Genomic DNA, 20,363 nt, shown 5'->3' with positions numbered 1-20,363 from the left:
GAATTGCCAATAGGAGGAAAAAAATTACCTTTGTTTCCAGAGACTCTTGGAGTATGTGCATTTGGTAAGAGCATATACAGTAAGGGGTATTTTTTTTCCAAAAGGAAGACAGCTCTGGATGTGTGTCTGTCTTTGAACAGAGGAGATTCAGGCTATTAGGAGGGGCCCTCACAGGGTTTCCCCACTCCCACAGAACATAAACGTCCATCTAAACTTTCTCTAAATCCAATATCTGAATGCAATTCTCATACTACATCTAAGAAGTGTTAGAGATACTTGAAAGCACATGCTCACTTGAGCTTCTCTAGCAGTAGTATTTCAGCAACTCAGTTAATTCAGTGTTGTGATCAGAAGATCAGTCATTGAGATTAATATTTTATAAATGGCATTTCTTCTGGGATATGAAATTACAGTTTGGCACAAGTACAGATCATGGCCTCTATTTCCACTCTCAGGCTGGGAGGGTCTTTTGCTTGTTTACAGCATTCATGAGCAGGCGTACGTAGGATGTTAACAGGTCATCCATTTTGTAACCCTGTCAGGAAAGAAAAAAAGTCTTAAATCTTTCAGGGAGCTCCAAAAGCAAAAATAACTATAATTTCCTCCCTTGTTTATCATTTCAGATTCTTCCTTGCACGAACATATTTTCTTTCAATATCTGCCACTGTTTTATCAATTATATAATTTATCCATTCGTCCCTCTGCTTTTCATAGATTTCCAAAACTTTACAGAGCACAGCTCTACCGTATCCTTGGTATTCACTCTGTAGCTTGACTTGTACTTAAGATTCTTGTATTTAAGAATCCAAGTTTTTCTGTCAGAGTAGTTAGCCTTTAAATGTTTTTGTTATCTTTATAAACCTATTTTAAATATTAATTCAGTGATTATTCTCTGAAACTGTGAATAGTCAGAAACCAATTGTTAGAAAGGGGATACCACTCCCTGGAAAATATAAAGTCTTACAAGGGTGGTGTTACTACATAACTGGAGGCAGACATGGAAGACAAAAAGCCTCTTATGTAGCTTTGCAGTCTTAACTTCTCAGATGGATAGAATTTTGATGTATGGGAGGAATTCGGGAAATTACTGTTTTTCCTTGTGTCCTGTGTCATGCCTCTTTGCATCAGATGGCATTATATATGAACTGAACCAGTACTAAATGGCAGTTTTATAGACACAGCACTGAATGCTTTTTGTATCTACACTGGTATTTATCTGTTTTCATGCCATCTTTTGTAGCAATCCTAGCTGGAAAGGAAAAATTAAGATTTTGTTGTGTATAAGTTGGCAAAACTCTTCTTACCAGAGATGTCTCACATAAGAGCCGGTTTCCTCGTACCAGGTTCCCTATTGTCATGTGAAAATACGTGCTCCCACTGCTCCAGTTGGAGATTTTATTGAAGGGGTAGACTGTTAAAATATCCTGTAAGGGGAAACAAACTGATCTATAGACCATTTCTCAAATGAAAACAGGCTGTTATATAAGAAAACCTGTAGAGCCAGAGAATTCTTGCTCTTTCCCATTTCATTTATAAAAATAGTGGATCAAGGTAGTTCTTGCAACCAGATTAGTGGTATATTGTATTTTCACCGAACGAGGAATTCTTAATCACACTAATGAGACTTCCTTTCATTATATATTGATCTTTGCCTTATCCATTAGATCTGCAATGATCTAAAACTAGCTTTTAATTTGTTTCATTATTGAAAGCAAATAGTGATACTCCCTTTTCCTGAGACCTCGGTAAGACCGGATTGTTGGGGTTAGACTGCAGCTAAACATGGCCATTCAGCCTGATCTTTTAGATAGCTGGGGCTTCCTGTAAAGCATTTTTCTGAAGCAGGTTCCTGGGTTCACTGCCCATCCATCTTTGTGATCTTATTACCTTGCCAGGTCTATCATGATTCCCATGTCTTTTTTCAGAGATGCTCTATCCTATTCCATTCCAGTGTAGAAACTGCAAATAAGTGATTTGAGGCAATAACATTTTCTTCAGTTTCACACAGAAAATGAATAGAGAGCCTCTCTCCTCTCCTACCATTCCTGAGCCAGGTCCTATCACTGTTCCTAAATTAGCAGAGTCTGTTCAGTCCTTCCTTAGATGGACTTGTGAGAAGCAGCTGTTACCTTTGTCTTCTGATGTATCAGTGAGACTCCTTGCTTGTTGATTGCAATCAGTACAATCTCTGGGAAATTGGGCTCCGAGGCTTGCTGTAAATGAGTAACACAGCAAGATAAGCAGAAAATTGAGAAATTACCTGTGTCAGGGGCCTAGTGACCTTTAACAGTGCTCTCTTTCCCAAATGAACACTGAAACGTTTTGGCCATATATTGATGACTTCAGCAAATGCTACATGATAGCAGAATCAGGCCCATTATTTACTGTGCTGTCTGACAACAGGCTTAATGATTGATGGGAAACCATTTAAGAGCCTAGTGAGGAGAAATTAAAGGTAACATGTGGGAAATTACTCTTGGGTGATATCCACTCCAGAATGAAAGGATTAGTACAGTTCTGTTCGGAGGGAAGAGTCACCAAAGAGATAAGATTTGGCAGCGTTTTCTTGTGAAGAGCAATGACAGGACATTTTAATCTCCTACAGCTACTACACAATTGTAGTAGAGGTATTATAACTAGAGCAACATTGCCAGTAAACAGCAAGCATGGTTCAGAAAGGATAAAGAATCCATTTCCCAGCTTGGAAGGAACTGACTTTTCCTCAATAGATTACAGGAATTAAGCTTTATAATGTATTTTTACTTTCAGATATGGAATTACAGTCAGTCTGTATCCCTTGGTACTGATCTACTACCAAATCCACTCACACAAGCCTTCAAACCTACCTTCACCTCAAAAAAGGCTGATCCAAACGTTGGCCACCGATGTATCATTTTCAAGAAAGCAATCTTGGCCTCATCCACAGTTTTTCCTTCATGTTTACCGTATGCTGCAATAATGCTCTGTTTAGGAAAAGAGGATGCAAGCCAGTTGAGTTGGAGACAGGCAGGTTTCCAATGCCTAGCCTTAGCCTAAAGACAGCATCAGCTCATCACCACAATCAGGCTTTTTGCCCCAGCAGCAGAAAACTGAAAATGAAAACAGCTGCTGTGCCATGGGGGAAGGTGAAGCCAGAACCCTCCAGTGTTCCTTATTTCTCTGCTGGGTGAAGGAAGCCCAGCAGCCCAAGGAAATGGGCTTCAGGGCAGAGGGGCAATATGAGATAAAACTCTGCCAGTGTTCAACACACACAGACATCTTTGGCTGAAAAATGGAGGGTGAATTTTCCCTTTGTATTTGAAAGAATGTCCTGTGTTTTTCCTCAGCAGACTCAGTGATGAGTACCTGCTGAAACTTCTTTGCCCTTTTTGTGGATAAGAGCCTTTTGCTGTAAGTAGTGTGGACATAGTACAAGGAGATTGATTTGCTGCCGAGAAGTACTTCTGAGACAACTTAATTTTCAATTTCTGACCAATAGCCTCAACTTCCAAGTCCCTTCACTGACTCTCCTATCTCTAACTTTTTTTGGGCACTAGAAATAGATTAGTATCTCCAAGAAAGATGCACACTTCAGATCAGTCCTCTGGGCCTGCAGATATCTTTCAGAATATTGGTAGAGTATGTAAAATCTGGATCGTAAGAGGCAAATCCTCTTGCTATCCTGCTGGCAAACCCAGCAATATCCAGTACCATTCCTCCACAGTACTTTCAAAGACCATCAGACCAAAAATGTAGTGTGGCTCAATGTGTTTTCTCTCCTAAAGCTCTGTGTGTGTAATATGATCAGTGAAAGCTGATGTTCTTACCTTCTTCCATTCGTCTGGTGACACTGCTCGGAGCAGATTGTCTGGCACCAGCTCCTTCAGGATTTTGGGGATGGCTGCCAGCTGTGTGCGGTCGTTGTTGAAGTGTGCTTTATAAATCAGCCCTGCCAGCTGCACAGCTTCCTCCTTGGAACACTTGTGGTAGCCTCGGAGGTACTTTGGCAGCTCCTGGAAGAGACCAGCTCTGAATACAGGCAGAATGGGCTAAAGCAAACACTGACTTAGGTGTTCTAAATTTGTCAGGTCAGGATGCAAGTCTTGCCAAACACAGTCCAAGGATATTCCAAGAATATCTGGCTTCTTCTGAAAATTCTCTGGATAATCTTTAAAGATCCTTTCCAACCCAAAACTTTCTGTGATTCTCTGATTTATGGAGCAAGACAAGCATTTCTACAGTACAATGAGGTAAAGAAGCTTTACTCTTAACATGTTCAGTATGGCTGAAGGGTGAACACTGAGAATTAAATCTGTTCTGAGGCTGAGCTGTGCTCCCCTCTGGAGGAGGCATTCCTCTGGAGGCTCTATAATGCAGGCTTTCAAGAGGAAGACAGTAATACTCCTACAGACTTAATTTCTCAGGAGTATTTCTTGGATCACAAGATACCTCTGCTTTAGGGTGCTGCTTACCTGGTGGTAATGGAAAATGGTATCAGCTTTCACATCCTTGCCAGGAGTGACATTCAGCCACAGCTTTCTCATGAAGTACACCTCGTATGCCACAGACAGAGCAGCCCCTAGGGAGATCAGATCTTGTTAGTGTTCTTTGTGCTCCTGACAGTTTTATAGTTTTTAAATGGCTTGAAAATTTATTCAGAAAAGCAATTACGGTTTTAATAGTAACAAACAAAATTACTAACAAAACAACACAAAAAGCCATTTTAGGTGACAAAAGTTACTGGTTTTACTTCTTGGACACTGCTCATGCAATGATCAGATGAAGGAGAGGTTGAGGGAGTACCACTGAGTGTTTGTTACTGGTGCTCATGACAGCTGCCTGCTGATGTGCAGTACGCCCAAATTCTCTTACACCCATGTGAGTACATCCTCTGATGGCTGTGCTTCTGCAAATGAGTTGTGATTTAGCACACCCACATCTTTATACTGTGATTTTCAGAGCTCCTAGCAGCTACATCAGCTGAGAGAAGTTAGAAAGCCTTACATACATACACAGAGCTTCAGGGAGTTGAACCTCAGCTGTCCTGAAATACACAAAGGTCAGGACAAACTGATCTGAAATTTGAGTGAAGTTTGAGTTTGATGTAGATTTCAAAATGTGTATTATCCATGGGGAAGGTGGGAATATTATCCATGGGATGGTAAGTGCAAGGAATTGCTGTTATTAGTATTATATTGTTCTATTCTCACAAGTGGCTCCTTGACAATATAACTTGTGTTTGAGTATCACCAGGTAATAACCTGTTTAGAAATTTTCTAACAACCCAAAAAACATGAGTGACACTCTGTAAAGAACCTATTTGCATGTGTTGGCTGGTTCTTAGAATTTGAGGATCCACCTATCTAACTTGCATGTATCCAGCTGTGTGTTTTGGATACAACAGGTCAAAAAAGTATTTTTTACCAATTTAAAATTTCTGGAGAGTTCCCCCCTGAGAAATATTCTGGTGTTTTTGACAGCCAGTGCTTGGCTGCATCAGGTCACTGGATCTTGCTGCTGCTGCAGGCAGTAACCATGTATGTACAAATAAAAATGATACAAGACCCTGCTAAATACTTCCCAAGATGGAATGAATCCTATTGAATGGATCAGCTGCTTTCCAGTTCAACACAGCCTCTCATGCATGCTAGTCATGCTAGCATTCTCCTTACCATCTTTTCCTGGTTTATTCCTTCTGTTCCAGTCTGTCACCTGCCTTAGCGAGTCAAAGAAGTAGTCTGCTTCATTCTGACTGATCACCTGCAGAGGCCAAGCAATGAGGGAGAGAAAGGAGGGCTTAGCACATCATGTAAAATACTGCCTTTTCCACATACCCAAGTATCAGGTGGAACTTTCTTCCCTGTCTACAGTAAGAGGGCAGAATTATAGCAGGAAGGAAGTAGAAAAATAGAAGGCTCAATTTACTTGTATTTCATATGGGGATCTTTATTGCATATTCTGTTGCTTTTGGCTTTCCAGTTTGCTTATTGAAGTCAAGCTGAAGATCCCTACCTTATTCCCAGTACTCTTCTCTTTGTAAAGTGTTGTTACATACTGGGTGTCTCTTTCCAGAAAGGCAGCACATCACAAACTCCCTGTGCTAGGGCTCAGTGCTGCTTTTGCCTTGATCCCAGTTTCAGGATGCTGAGAAGGGACCTCTCAGCAAGACAGCCAGCCCCAGCTTCAGCACAGGCAAGGCAGGTTCCCAAAAAACCAGGGATTAATTCACTGGTGCTGGTTGCCTCTGCTTTCCCTAATCCTAGCAGGCACTGTACAAGTGCAGCAATCTGGGCAAAGTCTAAGTGAAAAAGGGCTGAATCCAGCAGTATGCAACCATTCTAGCAGCTGCTGGAAAGCCTGCATCTTTGCTTTTAGAGCCACCTGGGTACTGGCAGAATGACAGACACTCTACATCTCCATCCAACCCCTTCAAGAGACTGAAAATACTTGTCAGGTACTAAAGTTCAAGTTTAGGTTGTATCCCCTCCGTAAGACAGAAAGACCTGCTCTGGTCCTTGGCTTCATATGGTTGTTTAGGTGGTCTGGTAAATAAGAGAGGAGGGGAAGTCTGGCTACCCTGCCAGAGTCAAGAAGGAGTTACCTTGTCTGCAATCTTCACAAAGAGGCTGAAACCTTCCCAGGACTGCAGCTGCAATTTGGAAGCGATGTTCTGACACAGAGTCTGGATTTTGGTGTTTGTTCCCACGTCAAATGTCTATGAGATAACAAGACTCTTGTTACACAGATGAGAGGAAGAAATAAGAATATTGAATGTCTTCACACATGCTCCTGGATGAGCACATCAAGGCTGGAAATATGGTCAAGGCTGGGAAAACAAGTAAGTGCTCACCTGTTCTGTTTCATTGGGGAAGTAAATCTTGTGTGAGATCTTAGTGTTGTTCTGTAAGATGGCCTCAACCTCCACAGGATGAGGTGCCCACTTCCTGCAGCCACTCCTGGAAAATGCCACCACCATCATAAGAGAGATCAGTTTAATCACTGAGGAAATGAACTGTATTCCATCCAAACAGCAGACACCCTCCAAAATGCCAGTACTGTGCAATGAGGTGGGCCCCAATGGACCTCCACCCCAGTGCAAATTCAGTGTATTAACAGCATGAAACTGAGGGGGTTATTAGCATGTAAAGTAAAAGTGTTCTGCTCTGCAAGGAGGTTGCATGGATAAGCCACCCTCCTAGCCAGCACCATTGCCTCTTCTACTGATTTAGTCAGATTTTTCCTTACTGAAGTATAACGGCTACAAGGAGAAATACATTTTATTTAATTCCTGTATCAGCAAGAAGATATGTATTGAGATACAAAATTACTTGGAGCCCAAGTACCAAAAGGTCTGGAGGGCTGCTGAAAGCATTACATTTTATATAAGAGCTGGACTGCAATCACTGACTTAGGAGGTGGTTAAGCTGCACAAACCCAGTTCTTTGAAATTACACCTCAGAGCAGAGCTGCTTTTTAAAGCAAAGGAGCTGGCCCTAAAGTCTATGTCATGCTAAGGCCTTGATATAGTTAAAGTGAGAACAAATCTAGCAAATTACCTCCTGGGGCTGCTAAGTTCCTGTCCTTGGTGGCACAGGGCAGGCTGTTCAGGTATTTTGAACACCATACCTTATGGGCCTCTCACACTGGGTTGGTCTCTCAGGAGGAGGTTAGTCTGGATCCAACCTTTAATTGTGTGGATTTGAAAACTGGTGTGTTTTTTCCATTCAATAAAGGAGCATTTCCATTAGGAGAAGGAAAACTTGACTGTAACCTAGCTGAACAGCATGTGCTCTGTACTGTGCAGGCACTGTACGAAGTGAGGACCTGCCCTGCTCAGTGACCTGTTCCTGAACTGGCATCAGAGGGAGCCCTTGGGAGCTCAAGGAATTGCAGCAGTTTGCCTGCAGAGGCACAGGGCTACCCACCTCTCCTGAGCCAGGAATTCACTGCCAAGGTGAGATCTGCTTAACACCCATCAGGGTGGTTCCCTGGCCAGGAGTCTGGGGATGAAACTGCAAAGTGGTTTGTGGAGGAAAAGGTGTGTGTACCCAAGGGCTCAGTTGGCGTCCCCTGTATGTATGTATGTATATCAGTCCTTTGAGCTGCCTGTTCTACCCTTTCCAAAGAGACCAGGTTACTTACAGGGAGAAGTTGGACTAGATGATTGTTGAAGATCTCTTCCTACTATTCTATTCTATTCTATTCTATTCTATTCTATTCTATTCTATTCTATTCTATTCTATTCTATTCTATTCTATTCTGATGCAAGTTTAATCTTAGGAAAAGAACCATTCTTAGAAGAAAAGATTTGTCTTTGTTCCACTTCCCATCCCCCAGGCTCCTGATCTCGGGCAGTTTAGCAGATAAAATTCTCCTTCCAAACAGCCCATTCTGCTTTCCCCTCCCTATTTGCTCTCTCTAAAGAGGCTCTGTACAGCTCAACAGGGCTTAAAGCATGAATAGCACATGATATAGGGAGGCAGGAATTTTTTAAGTCTTCTCCATAGAAATAAACAATGAATAGCATTCCTTGCCATGCATTTTTCAGACGCTTCAAGAGTGAGTTCAATGTGTGATGACATTTCCCCAGCGGTGCCAAACCCCATCCACTGCAAGGGTGATATCCACTGTGTTAGTGTTCCCCTGGAGCCTGACTTGTGGGGCTCACAGACCCAAACATGGCCTGGCCTGAGAGAAGGGGGAAGATGGAGGAGCTGAGAGGAGAAATCATTGGGCAGATTCTTTACTGATGAGGTCTGTGGCAGGCAAGTGGTAAATCACAGCACCATCAAAAGGGAGAAGGCTGGAGTCAACCTTGATGCCAAAGTTTTGTTCTCAGAGGGGCAAGCAGGGTTATTCCAGCACTTGGAGGAATCTAGGGAAACCTTTCCCCTACAGTTCAGTTGATTCTTCCTGCAATCCTGTTAGCCCCTCTCCTCTCCCTGGTTGTGTCATGTCCATTTTAACAACAACTCATTTGGAAGCTCAGGAAGCACTGTGGTTTGGGGGTCTTGTTGCTTCAGCCTGGGGTAATGAATGCCAAGTGGATGGAGAAGTGCCTTGCTGTGAGCAGCCAGGTAAGAGCCAGGGCTCTGTTCATTTGGGTTTTTTCAAAGAATAGGAATTGATTGTACTGATCCTTTCAACAAGGACATGCTCCCTCACCAAAGAAAAAGGTAAGGTCAGGATATCATCAGTGACATCATTCCAAGCTGCATTCCATTTAGGATGTTTGAAATATGCAGCTCTGGGAGTCAAGTGATTATGTGTGATGATGAACTTTGGAAAATGCTGCTAACTCTGTGAAAGAAAAAAGTGAAACTATGATACAGACCTCCCTTTAATGCTTCAAAGTCCATAAAGAAAGTTAAAAATAATGATCACTTAAAAATTACACAATGTAAAGAGGAAAAGGAAAGTGAGAGTCACACTATTTTAGGCCATGTGTTTTTTGGGACCTGATTATTGATATTTGAACACTTTGAGCTGGGTATATGCCAGATTTTTTACCTCATTACTGTCTGAATCCTCCGACGGCACGCCGAGGCCAGTGTTTCTTTCTGACGTGTCTCTATGAACTTCTGGGCATGTTTGAGCAGTGACTTGCTGGGTGGGAAGAGGCCAGTGCAGAGCCAGAGGAGCTGCCAGCCCTTGGTCTCGCTGTACCTGTGAATACAGTGCCAATAGTTCTGCTACAGCCACACATAATTCTCTGTTTGACCACACACCAGCTACAGGGAAGAGAAATACACTCCCATCATGGTCCCATTCTGCAGAGAGCTGCAAATCAACAGAGCCTTCACCCAGGCTCTGGCATTCATTTGCTGTGCAGTAAACACAGTCTGCATGTGAAGACAATGCCAAGTCCTGCATGAGAAATATTCATGACAGATGCAAACCTCATGAATAAATATAAATTCCAGTTTAGCAGACATCTTAGCAGCAGTGACCCTGGTGCCATCCTCTTAGAAAACCACTGCTAATTTGGTGTTCAAGCTTCGATGTATTCACATCGTGGCTTCTCAATGGATGGATTCACCTGCCCTCTGCAGTGGCCAGCTTTGCTCAGGGCATGAGCACTTTGCATGCACTGGCATCCCCTTACATGTACTCCTGTTCTATTCTGAAAAATGAACATGTTGATAGCATTATGTAGTGAGGTACATGGAATTCGTAAATGCTTCAGATCAAGCTGGTACTGTTTGTCAGGCAGAAATCCAGTTCTCCCAGCCTCTGCATCTGTGAAATCTGCCAGTTGAAGCTCTTCTGGCACCTTGCCCTCACCATTAAGAGGGCTCTGCAGCCTTGAGGTGGTCAGTCATCCTGCCTCAAAGCCAGGAGCAGAACACACTTCAGGCGTGTCCAAGGATTGCTCTGAAATGCTCCATGGTGTGAAGTGGTTTTGGTTGGGAAAGTCAGCATGTCTGGCTCTGGAAGGCCATCAGACTTCACTGAATAAAGAGGTTCTGGCTTCTTTATTCCCACTTACTGTTCTAATTTTGCAGATGAAGAGAGGCTATTTTAATCCCATTTATACTCAATAGATCAGTGGTGTTTGTGTCTATGTGAGAGCGGGACGTGGTCCACAACACAGCAGCCTGGGAAGGATGAAAGATTTGTTGCTCTGGCTGTTCCAATGAAAGTATATGGAAATAGCCTCCTTTCAAGCATTGTTTTTTCCACATCAGTGATCCCACTCACAACAGCTACTAAATTGATGGAATACATCAGGCATGGCATTGGCACCATGGTTACAGACTATGCATGAAATAGCCTGTAAGATTCACTGCTTGCAATGGAATTTACCATTCAACACTGACACACAAGATGGAAGTTCCACTACATGTAATACTTATGGAACAGTAAGAAAACAAATAAATAAGTAAATAAACACAATGCATCCAGAAACAGACAAATTTGTTAATAATTAATATTATTTTAAGCTGCTTTTAGCAATTCAGTTTCCCTGGAAGTAGATCAAGTTATGATTTTGTGAGTGGGGAAGAAAACACCAGCCTGTTTCAGAGACTTTTATGTGGGCAGGTGTCTCTGTAACCAATCTGTTCTGCAAGGCACTTGTGTAACCTAATTAATATAACTACTCAAAAGTAGTTATTCGCTGGTGGTAAAAATCCAGCATGAACTGTGTTTTTGTGAGAGGGGAATGCTGCCGTTGGGAAATTTAAATGGAGAGTTGTCAGGGCAGTCACTGAAGGGATGCAAGGGATGCGGTGCCGTGTTTCCCCTAGAGACTGCTGTGGGAGCAAGAGAGCCTCAGTGACACCTTGCCTGTCTCACACCACAAGATGAGCACAGAATAGTGATGGGAGCAAAGCAGCAGCTCAGGAGGGATAATTGATGGTGCTCCATGGCCTCTCGCTGCCAGGGAGTGGTCCTGAGCACTCCACAAAGGTGAGCCCCACAGCACTGCCTGGCGAAAGGGGGAAGGGAAGCTGTTACTCCAACATTTGTTTATCTCCCCCTGCCCCCAGTGCATCCCAAATGCGGCAGGGGTTCCCGATGCCCCCTGCACTTGCGGCCCAGCTCTGCAGGAGCAGGGTGTTTGCACCCAGGTAAATACCTGTTTCTGTTCTCAGTCAGTTGCTTCATAATCTGACAGTAAATCTCATCCCGCAGGACCTCCTCCTGGATAGCTGGCACAAATATCTGGTCAGTGACTTCCACAGAGGAGTGTGCCTGTTTTGAGGGGTAGTCTCCCATGAATTTCATGATGGGTGAATGTGCTGTTAAGGAGGAAAGTGGGCCAGTTTTGGAAGGCAAATGGTAAAATCCATCTGGATCCTAAAATGTTAGTAACTTTGTTGATGTCCAAGTGGCAAATACTGGGAGGAAGGTCTGGAGCATGTTTCCTGTCTGTCCCCTACCCCCTTCCCCTGTGCAGCAACTTGCAGCTTGGCTGTGATTTGTACTGTGCTAGTAGCTGCTCTCTCTGGGCATGTGCAATGAATCTCTCTCACTCCTAAAGCCACGTTGTTTGTTAAGTGAGCCATCAGTAGCTGTGGGGTTCTGGGAGGAAATAGGAACATTTCCTCTGTAGGCAAAGGAAACAGATTTGATTGCTCCATCTTTATGCGAATGTATCCCCTGTAGGGTGGCTGAGGTATCTCAAGAGAGGTAGTTTAGTGGACCTAGCTAACTCTTCTTTCCCCTAAGTGTTCTCAGATCCCAAAGAAAGGGAGAAAGGATATCAATGAAGGCCTGACAGGCCAAATCCCGAAGATCAGGGTCTGTGCATGCTCTCTTCAGCAATGGCTGTTTCAGAGGCTCCTTAGAATGTGCCCACAGTTGACTGTGCCCACGGGATTTCTGGAGAACAGCTTTGCTGATGGATTCCTTCTCAGGAGTCCTGAATGAAAATAAGTTCAAGCAATACAAAATTATTGGATTAGTATTGCTATGAACAAAGGAGTTCATTATCACAAAATTATATCTCTAGACTGTTCTTTCACAAGACAGTGATCTCAGATATCCTTTGATTCTATAGGTCAACAAGAGCAGGGAAATGTAGTTTCCTGTATATCCAGAAGGTAGGAGACTTGCAAAAAGAAGAGAGGTTTTTATAAAAATAATTTTTCCCTTGCTTTTTGAAGCCTGAGATGTTGTATATCCTCACTAGCTTGTAAGTGCTGAAGAAGGGGTGAAAAGTAAAATCTGCTGAAAGAAATCAGTCCATCTGGGGTTCTTCTACCCTCCCCTTAGCATTTCTGCAGACTTAAGATACAATAGGCCATATGCCAGTCTCTGCATGTCCAAAGTTACAACTACAGGGAACAAAAATAAAAAACGCAGTCAGAAGTGGGAAATGCCATCACATCATAGGCCTTAAGGATTTCTGATCAACAAGAACTTTTCTAAGGCATACTCTACACAGAGAGCTTCACCTGAAGTGTTCGTAGGAGAACTCCTCCAGGGTATAAGGCTTCACCTTGACATCCTCTTCATCAGCTTCCTCCATGAAGGAGTTCAATGAAGCTGACCTCCTCTGGTCTGGAGACATCATCAGCAAACTCTGGAATAACACAGCCACATAGAGAGGTCACACGGAGATAGTATGTGCATGCACTGTCAGGTATTACTCAGCAGATATGTGCAGGTAGTCCTCTGTGCTGCCCAAGACCTTCTGTCTCAAAAGCATCTCCAGAGACTCAAGAAAGGCCTGGGAACAGTCGACTCAAAGAAGCAAATTACACAGACGTTACAGTAGTGGACATTAAAATGTATGTGGTTATCCAAAGCACAACACATTTCACAATGCACCAGCTTCTCTCTGGTGTGTTTTGCCATCAGTTTTTCTGCTTTTTACCTGTTAGCACAGGATCCAACATACTGAATCCTCAAAGCTGAAGACGAAATTATTAGCAGAGGCATTAAATGAGAAACCTTGGGTCCCTCAAAGAGCGTATTCTCTTTAAGTAACCTGCTGCACTCAGAGGTTCTCGAGGCATAATGTGATCACTACTCAAGCCCAGAGTGAATGCAGGAAAATTCAACTGCACACCCATACCTGTTAATTGCTATCAGTTCCAGGCACTGAAATCTCCCATCGTGAATAGACTGGATTGATTTTGTGGTTTTTTTTAACTCATTGCTTTTGTGCAGCTCCAGTCTTCTCCTTAGAGTCTGGGCTAGGTTTAGTTTTGTTTTCAGACAGAACAGAACTGAATGCTTTGTTTTAATTGGAACTCTAGAACTTGTCTGACTTTGGAGGGACAATCATCTTCCAGTTATAAATTCAACCATATTAACATTTTATCTTCTTCCAGTCTTTTCACAGGGAGTGCTTAGCTTTCCTTACCAGCACTTGACTAGAGGGTTTTGTGAGGGAAGGAATGATGTAGAGGTCTTCCAAAAATACATTCCCTGTTTTGCCTGTCCTTTCATTCTGGGCAGAGATCCAGCCAGAATCTGCATCCAGTCTTTTGTCTTCAGTGAAGATTAGCAAGTCTCCCTTCTTGAAGGACAAGATGCTAGGATCTTCTGGAAAACAGAATAAGGGGGTACTGTTCAGGCTTGGCAGTCTGAGAAAATGCAAAGGGATTGCAATGTGAAAGACAAGGGAATTGTATTTTAAAGGCCTGAATTCAGTTAGCAGTAGAAAGTGGTTTGTGTAAACATGGATAATTTTCCAGTAACACTTCAGAGAAATCATTTCTGTTTCCTCTGACGCCCTGACTTTGATCCACTGTGAGGGCAATGGCAGAACTCAGTCTCATTCACATGAATGCTGACTTTGTGTCTAGACTGGCAGCAAAGCATGGAAAGGAACCCAGTAGTGTTAAGTAGATGAATGTTTACAATTTAAACATGTATGTCTCTTTGAGCCACCTGTATTCCACAGAAAATTCCAGTTTACTGCCTCTGTGAAATTCTTCTGCAAAGTATTTCCAGAGAGCCCAGATCCAGCTTCCTGCTATAACCAAACTGAGTTCCTGGACACTATACTCTCTAAATCACACATATAAAGAAGGAGGAGGAAGGAAAGGTAATTTGTGTGCAAAGGTACTGAATCCCATTGCCTTATGCTTGGCTTTGCAGTGCTGATGCATCTCCCCAGGACTAAAGGGACTCTTGATGAAGTTCTCCCTCTACTGAGCACCTTCAAACAAAATTCTCTCATGATTTCTTCCCCACCCTGTAGAAAAGTTATGAGACTTACCCTGGGATTTTTTCTCATGCATTGCCACAGCAAATCGTGATCTTTTCTTCAGTTCTTCCAGGAACATCACCACGAGTTCAGCAATGACAACGCTGTTTACAGATGTCAGAACAAACTCCTCGGCACGAAGCGTGATGAGAGTGCAGCTCTGTCCAAATGACTTCACTGCCCTATGTATTATTGAACAATTTGTTACCAGAGCATCTGAAAAACTTACAGACCCATCTGTAAACACAGCCAAGGCACCCCCACACCTCCAAATAACTCCCTTACAGTGAATATTGGTAGTTCCTAATTTGCCTTCCCATGATCTGATAGGTGTGAAGGACTGAAGTGGTTCAGCTTTACTCTGGACTTCACCATGTTTTGTACAAAAGTGCTTCCATATAGACAAAAGAAGAGTGTTCCACTAACACAGTGGATATCCCCCTTGCAGTGGATGGGGTTTGGCACCGCTGGGGAAATGTCATCACACATTGAACTCGCTTTTGAAGTGTCTGAAAAATGCATGGCAAGGAATGCTATTCATTGTTTATTTCTTTGGAGAAGACTTAAAAAATTCCTGCCTCCCTATATCATGTGCTATTCATGCTTTAAGCCCTGTTGAGCTGTACAGAGCCTCTTTAGAGAGAGCAAATAGGGAGGGGAAGGCAGAATGGGCTGTTTGGAAGGAGAATTTTATCTGCTAAACTGCCCCAGATTGGGAGCCTGGGGGATGGGAATTGGAACAAAGACAAATCTTGTCTTCTAAGAATGGTTCTTTTCCTAGGATTAAACTTGCATCACAACAGAATGGAATAGAACAGAACAGAACAGAATAGAATTAGAATAGAATAGAATAGAACAGAATAGAATAGAATAGAATAGAATAGAATAGAATAGAATAGAATAGAATAGAATAGAATAGAATAGAATATTTTAGTAGGAAGAGATCTTTAACAATCATCTAGTCCAAATTCTCCCTGTAAGTAACCTGGTCTCTTTGGAAAGGGTAGAACAGGCAGCTCAAAGGACTGATATACATACATACATACAGGGGACGCCAACTGAGCCCTTGGGTACACACACCTTTTCCTCCACAAACCACTTTGCAGTTTCATCCCCAGACTCCTGGCCAGGGAACCACCCTGATGGGTGTTAAGCAGATATCACCTTGGCAGTGAATTCCTAATTAAATCTCTGGCAGTCCTCACAGGGGGCTTTTTTGATTATGTAAGACCCTTTTCTCCAAGTGACCTGAGGCAAGGATGTGTGCCATGAGCAAGCAGTGGTTAACTGCTTTTCTCAGTGATCTTGTTCTGGACCATGACACCCGAGAAGTATGTGAACTCCCTGCATGCACAACAGACAATGGCTTAACTGTGTCATTTATTTGGGCCGTTCTTGTGTCAATGCCTGTCTGTGCTTCCTTACACCTTTCTGACTGAACAGGATCACTTTACACCAGCTGGAAGCATCCAGTCCTTTCAGTATTTCCTTTACAGGCTGCTCAGAAGTTTTCCCTTTCTGTTTCCCAGACCTAGGCTAAACCACCTTTCCAGGAACAGATCAAATCACCTAAGGAGGTGGCAGAGGAGGTACTCCCTTTCTGAGCATGGAAGAGATGCCATCTTCAGATCTTGTCTTTCTGGGGCCCTCACCTGTTGGTGTGGATGCCAGTTATCTCTGGGAAGGTCAGCTCAAGGAGCCGCTTTTCTGACTCGTCCAAGAAGCAGATGCCTTTCCAATTTATGGCAATGATGAAGTGGTTCTTAGGCAAGCTGGGTCCTGACAATACAGAAAAAAATCCTTATCAATGCTATACAAATTTTCTCCTATTGATCTTATATCCACCCTCTACCCCCAGGGTCCAGGTATTACCTGAAAACTTAGTGACTTCAAAGAATCTGGAAAAAAGCAAAGGCCACTGAAAGCGAGCAAAATCTACAAGTTGCTCCTTCACAGTCTGAGAGGAGAGATGGTCCTGTGTGTATGGGGCCTGCAGGAAAAAAACACACCCAAGGTTTTCCCAGAAAAATCTGGTTTGCGTTATCTGCAGACAATAAAGTACAAGCCCATTCCCAGAGATCCCAACAATCCTCTGCTGTTACTGGTGTCAAGGGAACTTGGAGAAAGTAAGTCAGGAATGGTGTCCAGGGACCAACATGGAGCTAAGAGTGCCCACAGGCATCTGGATTCCAAATTTCCTCAAATCCCCAGTGACCTGTTCAGAGTCTAACCTTGGATGCATTGGAAATATCTCCAGAAATCCATTTCCAGATCAAAACCAATATTCCATCCCGTGCCCGTCCTGACTTGGTTGCAGATGGAAAATAGAACCTTAAAAGCTACTCTATTCAGAGATTTAAATGTATTTTTTCATTCTTCCCCCTTGCTCTTCATATGGAAGTGTGAGGGGAAACGTTTTCTGTGCTCCCCCACACCTAATGGGCTATTTGGGATCTACAAACTGAGCTAGTTTTCTTTCTTCCCCTACAGACTATTCATAAATGAAAATTGTGAAAGAAGCAGAAGCTGATGCTCAAGAGCGGTTACCCAGCAATGCCTGACAAACCTCTTACCTTAGCATGTGCATAGGTTATAAGGCTCACCCACTTTTCCATGGGTTTGGACTTCAGCTGTTTTACTGGGATACAGTCATGGAGCACCTTCTGCACAAGTTCGTTGTGGATGGTATCTCCAAATTGGATATAACAATATTTTGCACCTATCTCCACCAAATCTTCCTCCTGAAACAATCCATTAAAAGAGGCCAGCCTAGAAGGATGTCACAAAGGCTAGGTAGCCACTTGCAACCTTTGAACCATTTAGGAATGGGATTTTCTCTATTTCTGTCTGGATAACTCTTAACAGTCACCCAGCATAAGGAGGGATGAAGTTCACACAATCATAATATCAGAGAGATTATTAGCAAAGATATTTCAAAGTAAAACTCAATTTGCCCCTTTGGACATTCCTCCAAGCTCCCACGTGAACTGAAAGTTGCAGGAAAGGGAAAAGTATTAATTAGAACTGCCAGTGTGACAGCTGGCACAATCACTTGGACAGGGATTTTTCATTAAGAAGGAAAGGGTTGTTGACATCCACTACAAACTCAGTTCCTATTCCTGCTTTTTAATGTGGGAAGCATTAATACAGTTTTGTCTCTTCAGGAGGATGAATCAGGAGACACACCTTCTCGCAGCGGTACTCTCCAAATCGAATGCCACGGATGACTTGGTGGTAAATGAGATCAGTGCTGACAGGATCCTCCCGGGAGTTGTGCCAGGGGGTGAAGATTTCCTTCCGGAAGTAGAGGCGCCAGGGTGCGTGGCGTTCGTGCGTGCCGCGCTCCTTCACCAGCTGCTCGCACTGAGAGATGGCATCCAGGACGTGGTCTCGGCCCCCGCCCAGCGACCAGACCTGCACCAAGGGACACTGCAATTACTGGCATGCCTGCCCTGGGTCTGCCTGAAGGACGATAAACACAATGCTCCTGGTCTCCTGACAGCAAGAAAAACTCCAGAAAGGTAAGCAGATGAATATGCAAGTTGAATGTGGTGAGTGGAGGTATATTTATTAGTCGGCTGCGTGTCAAAGGAAACCTGGCAGGGCTGCAGCACGAATTGCTGAGTGATGAGCCAACAGAAAGGCAGAATAGGATTATGAGGTCTTGAGATCCAGCTGGGATTCAGAACTGATTTGGTTTTAGTGCAGGACTGGGTTGAGGGCGTTCCAGAATTCAGGAGTCCTCAGTGGGGCTGGGTGGGCAGCAGCAACTCCACAGAAAGAGAAGGGAGCTTTCATTCTATTTTTCTACACTTTACCTTATCAAACACAGCAATGTAGAGCGAAAACCCAAAGATATCCTTCAGTTTGATTTTATCTGCTATGAACTGACAGATCTCTTTGGCAGTGGAAGCAGAGTCTGCAGGGATAGTGATGCTTTGGCCATTCATGAGGGTGACATTAAACATAATGGGTTTCTTCTGCTTTGTTGCCTGTAAGTCAGAGTTAAATGAGAGAAACAAATTATGGACAAACCTTACTTTCTCCTGAAGAATGAAGAAGGCATTTACATTTAAGAGTTCCACACTCTGTACAACTTGCTCAACAATCTTTAAGTGAATCTCCAATACCCACACAGTTTCTTCAAAGCATGGTGAGTCATAAATTACATCCCTGGAACAGCACTGGACTCAAGTTTTCTCCTCCTCACAGCTCAGGAGAGCTGATAATCACGTAACAGTGCCAACTGATAGACTTTCCATGAGACACATTTGTCCTGGTGACTTTAGGGAACAGTCTTACATGCATCAGTGGGGAAATGGCCTGCAGCAAGTACATTGCCCAGGAAAATTTGTTTTTATCAATAGGATCCCTGAGATTTAGGGAGAAATTGAACTTTGGGAGGAATTGAACTGAGGTCTTTACTTGAAAGGAGTGGATGTGATTTTTAATTACTAGGGTGACATTTAATTACTAGGTTGACTTTTAAAGGAAGTGGAGGAAAATATAACATCATCATACTCCCCTTCTTCCTTTCGTTTTAAAAGCATAAGCTTTGCTCAGTTCTTTCCAAAAGTGATAGTAAGAGCTTTCCTCAGGAAGTTGTTTCTGGCCTGTGGTTCCTGAGTGGATGGAGGTATCTCCCTGTAAATTGATTTCCATGATTTGATGTAGGAACATCTGCTATTACAGGTTAGTGAATGTAGTACAACTACAAAGTAGTATACTTTAAAAAAAGTATAAAATGTCCCAGATCAATATAATTAAGCCAAAAGGGAGTTGCTACCTGAAGTTCCAGCCAGCTGGGAGGTTCAGTCCTGGCCCCGTTGCTGTAGGTGCGTCTCAGACGCTCAGCACAGTACGGAGCATAGCCCGTGGGCCCGTGGTGGATGAAATTCAACAGGTACTGCATGCATGAGCAGGAGAAGGAGTTACGATACATTAATCCACAGAAAACATTAAAAACCTTCTGCAGCTGATACGCTAGATTAGAGTGATCCATTAGCTTTCAGTTCACCAGAAAAATGTTAAAGATTAGTGCTGGAATGAATGTCTTCAAAAAGGAGGCTTGAGACATTTAGTTTTCACTCATTCTTCAGAACTTTCAGTCCAAAGGGAGAGAAGAGACTTTTGACAGTCTATCCACCATGTTTAACTACATGAGTACTGGACACTTTATTCTTATGGTTAGGTTAGAGCAAGAGTTAGTGTTTTCAACCCAAGACCCTGACGTCTTATGACATGCTGTACAAATGGAAGAGCTGGGAGGAGAGGTCATAGCAGATTAGGTCTAATGCTAATCAATACTTTTAGTTTTACCAAGTTCTCTGGCAATATCAACTGAAGTCCATGATTAAGACTGGACATTTGAAGAGATGAGTGGGATAAACTGAGCTTTCGGAGTCTGTATGGCTCTTGGATTTCACAGATTTTTACAGGTATTTACGTGTATTTGTCTGTATTTAGTGCAAGCATGGATCATTCACCTGATTATTTTAATGATTAAGAATATTCCTAGAGGTAGGATATGGTCATGTCTTTCATTAATTCTGCATGATTCCAAGTCTTTGGGTGAAGACTGGTGTCAAAATATGCCTATGGCTTGTGACTGGTTCCAAGTAGTGTCCATTTAGCAGCATTTCTGATTAGATTGATCATTTGAACTGGGGTGTTAGTAAAGCAAGGCTGAAGTTTCATGCACATCCATGGATCCTGTTTG

General features: G+C 43.0%; 1 protein-coding gene across 2 annotated transcripts in view; it reads right to left on the bottom strand.

Moving 5' to 3' along the window:
- Positions 1–295: 295 nt before the first annotated feature.
- Positions 296–20,363, bottom strand: part of MYO7B (myosin VIIB) — a 46,820-nt gene continuing 26,752 nt past the window's right edge. Inside the window, exons 1-22 of one of the 2 annotated variants that reach the window (XM_040074763.1) lie at positions 19,431–19,556; positions 18,463–18,636; positions 17,831–18,058; positions 17,218–17,385; positions 16,517–16,634; positions 16,297–16,423; positions 14,909–14,924; positions 14,657–14,804; positions 13,796–13,977; positions 12,882–13,009; positions 12,189–12,346; positions 11,561–11,714; positions 9,490–9,645; positions 6,830–6,935; positions 6,581–6,694; positions 5,652–5,739; positions 4,452–4,558; positions 3,807–3,992; positions 2,847–2,963; positions 2,130–2,213; positions 1,305–1,424; positions 296–535 (exon numbers count right to left, since the gene is read on the bottom strand). In XM_040074763.1, the coding sequence (XP_039930697.1) occupies positions 452–535; positions 1,305–1,424; positions 2,130–2,213; positions 2,847–2,963; positions 3,807–3,992; positions 4,452–4,558; positions 5,652–5,739; positions 6,581–6,694; positions 6,830–6,935; positions 9,490–9,645; positions 11,561–11,714; positions 12,189–12,346; positions 12,882–13,009; positions 13,796–13,977; positions 14,657–14,804; positions 14,909–14,924; positions 16,297–16,423; positions 16,517–16,634; positions 17,218–17,385; positions 17,831–18,058; positions 18,463–18,636; positions 19,431–19,556 (2,889 nt within the window). In that variant the 3' untranslated portion in view covers positions 296–451. Of the gene's footprint in view, positions 536–1,304; positions 1,425–2,129; positions 2,214–2,846; positions 2,964–3,806; positions 3,993–4,451; positions 4,559–5,651; positions 5,740–6,580; positions 6,695–6,829; positions 6,936–9,489; positions 9,646–11,560; positions 11,715–12,188; positions 12,347–12,881; positions 13,010–13,795; positions 13,978–14,656; positions 14,827–14,908; positions 14,925–16,296; positions 16,424–16,516; positions 16,635–17,217; positions 17,386–17,830; positions 18,059–18,462; positions 18,637–19,430; positions 19,557–20,363 lie in introns of those variants that run through there. The other variant, XM_040074762.1, reaches the window with a different exon arrangement.

The sequence above is a fragment of the Hirundo rustica genome, chromosome 10 (genome assembly GCF_015227805.2).
Source record: "Hirundo rustica isolate bHirRus1 chromosome 10, bHirRus1.pri.v3, whole genome shotgun sequence".
Lineage (NCBI taxonomy): Eukaryota > Metazoa > Chordata > Aves > Passeriformes > Hirundinidae > Hirundo > Hirundo rustica.
This window is presented reverse-complemented; position numbering and strand designations above follow the sequence as displayed.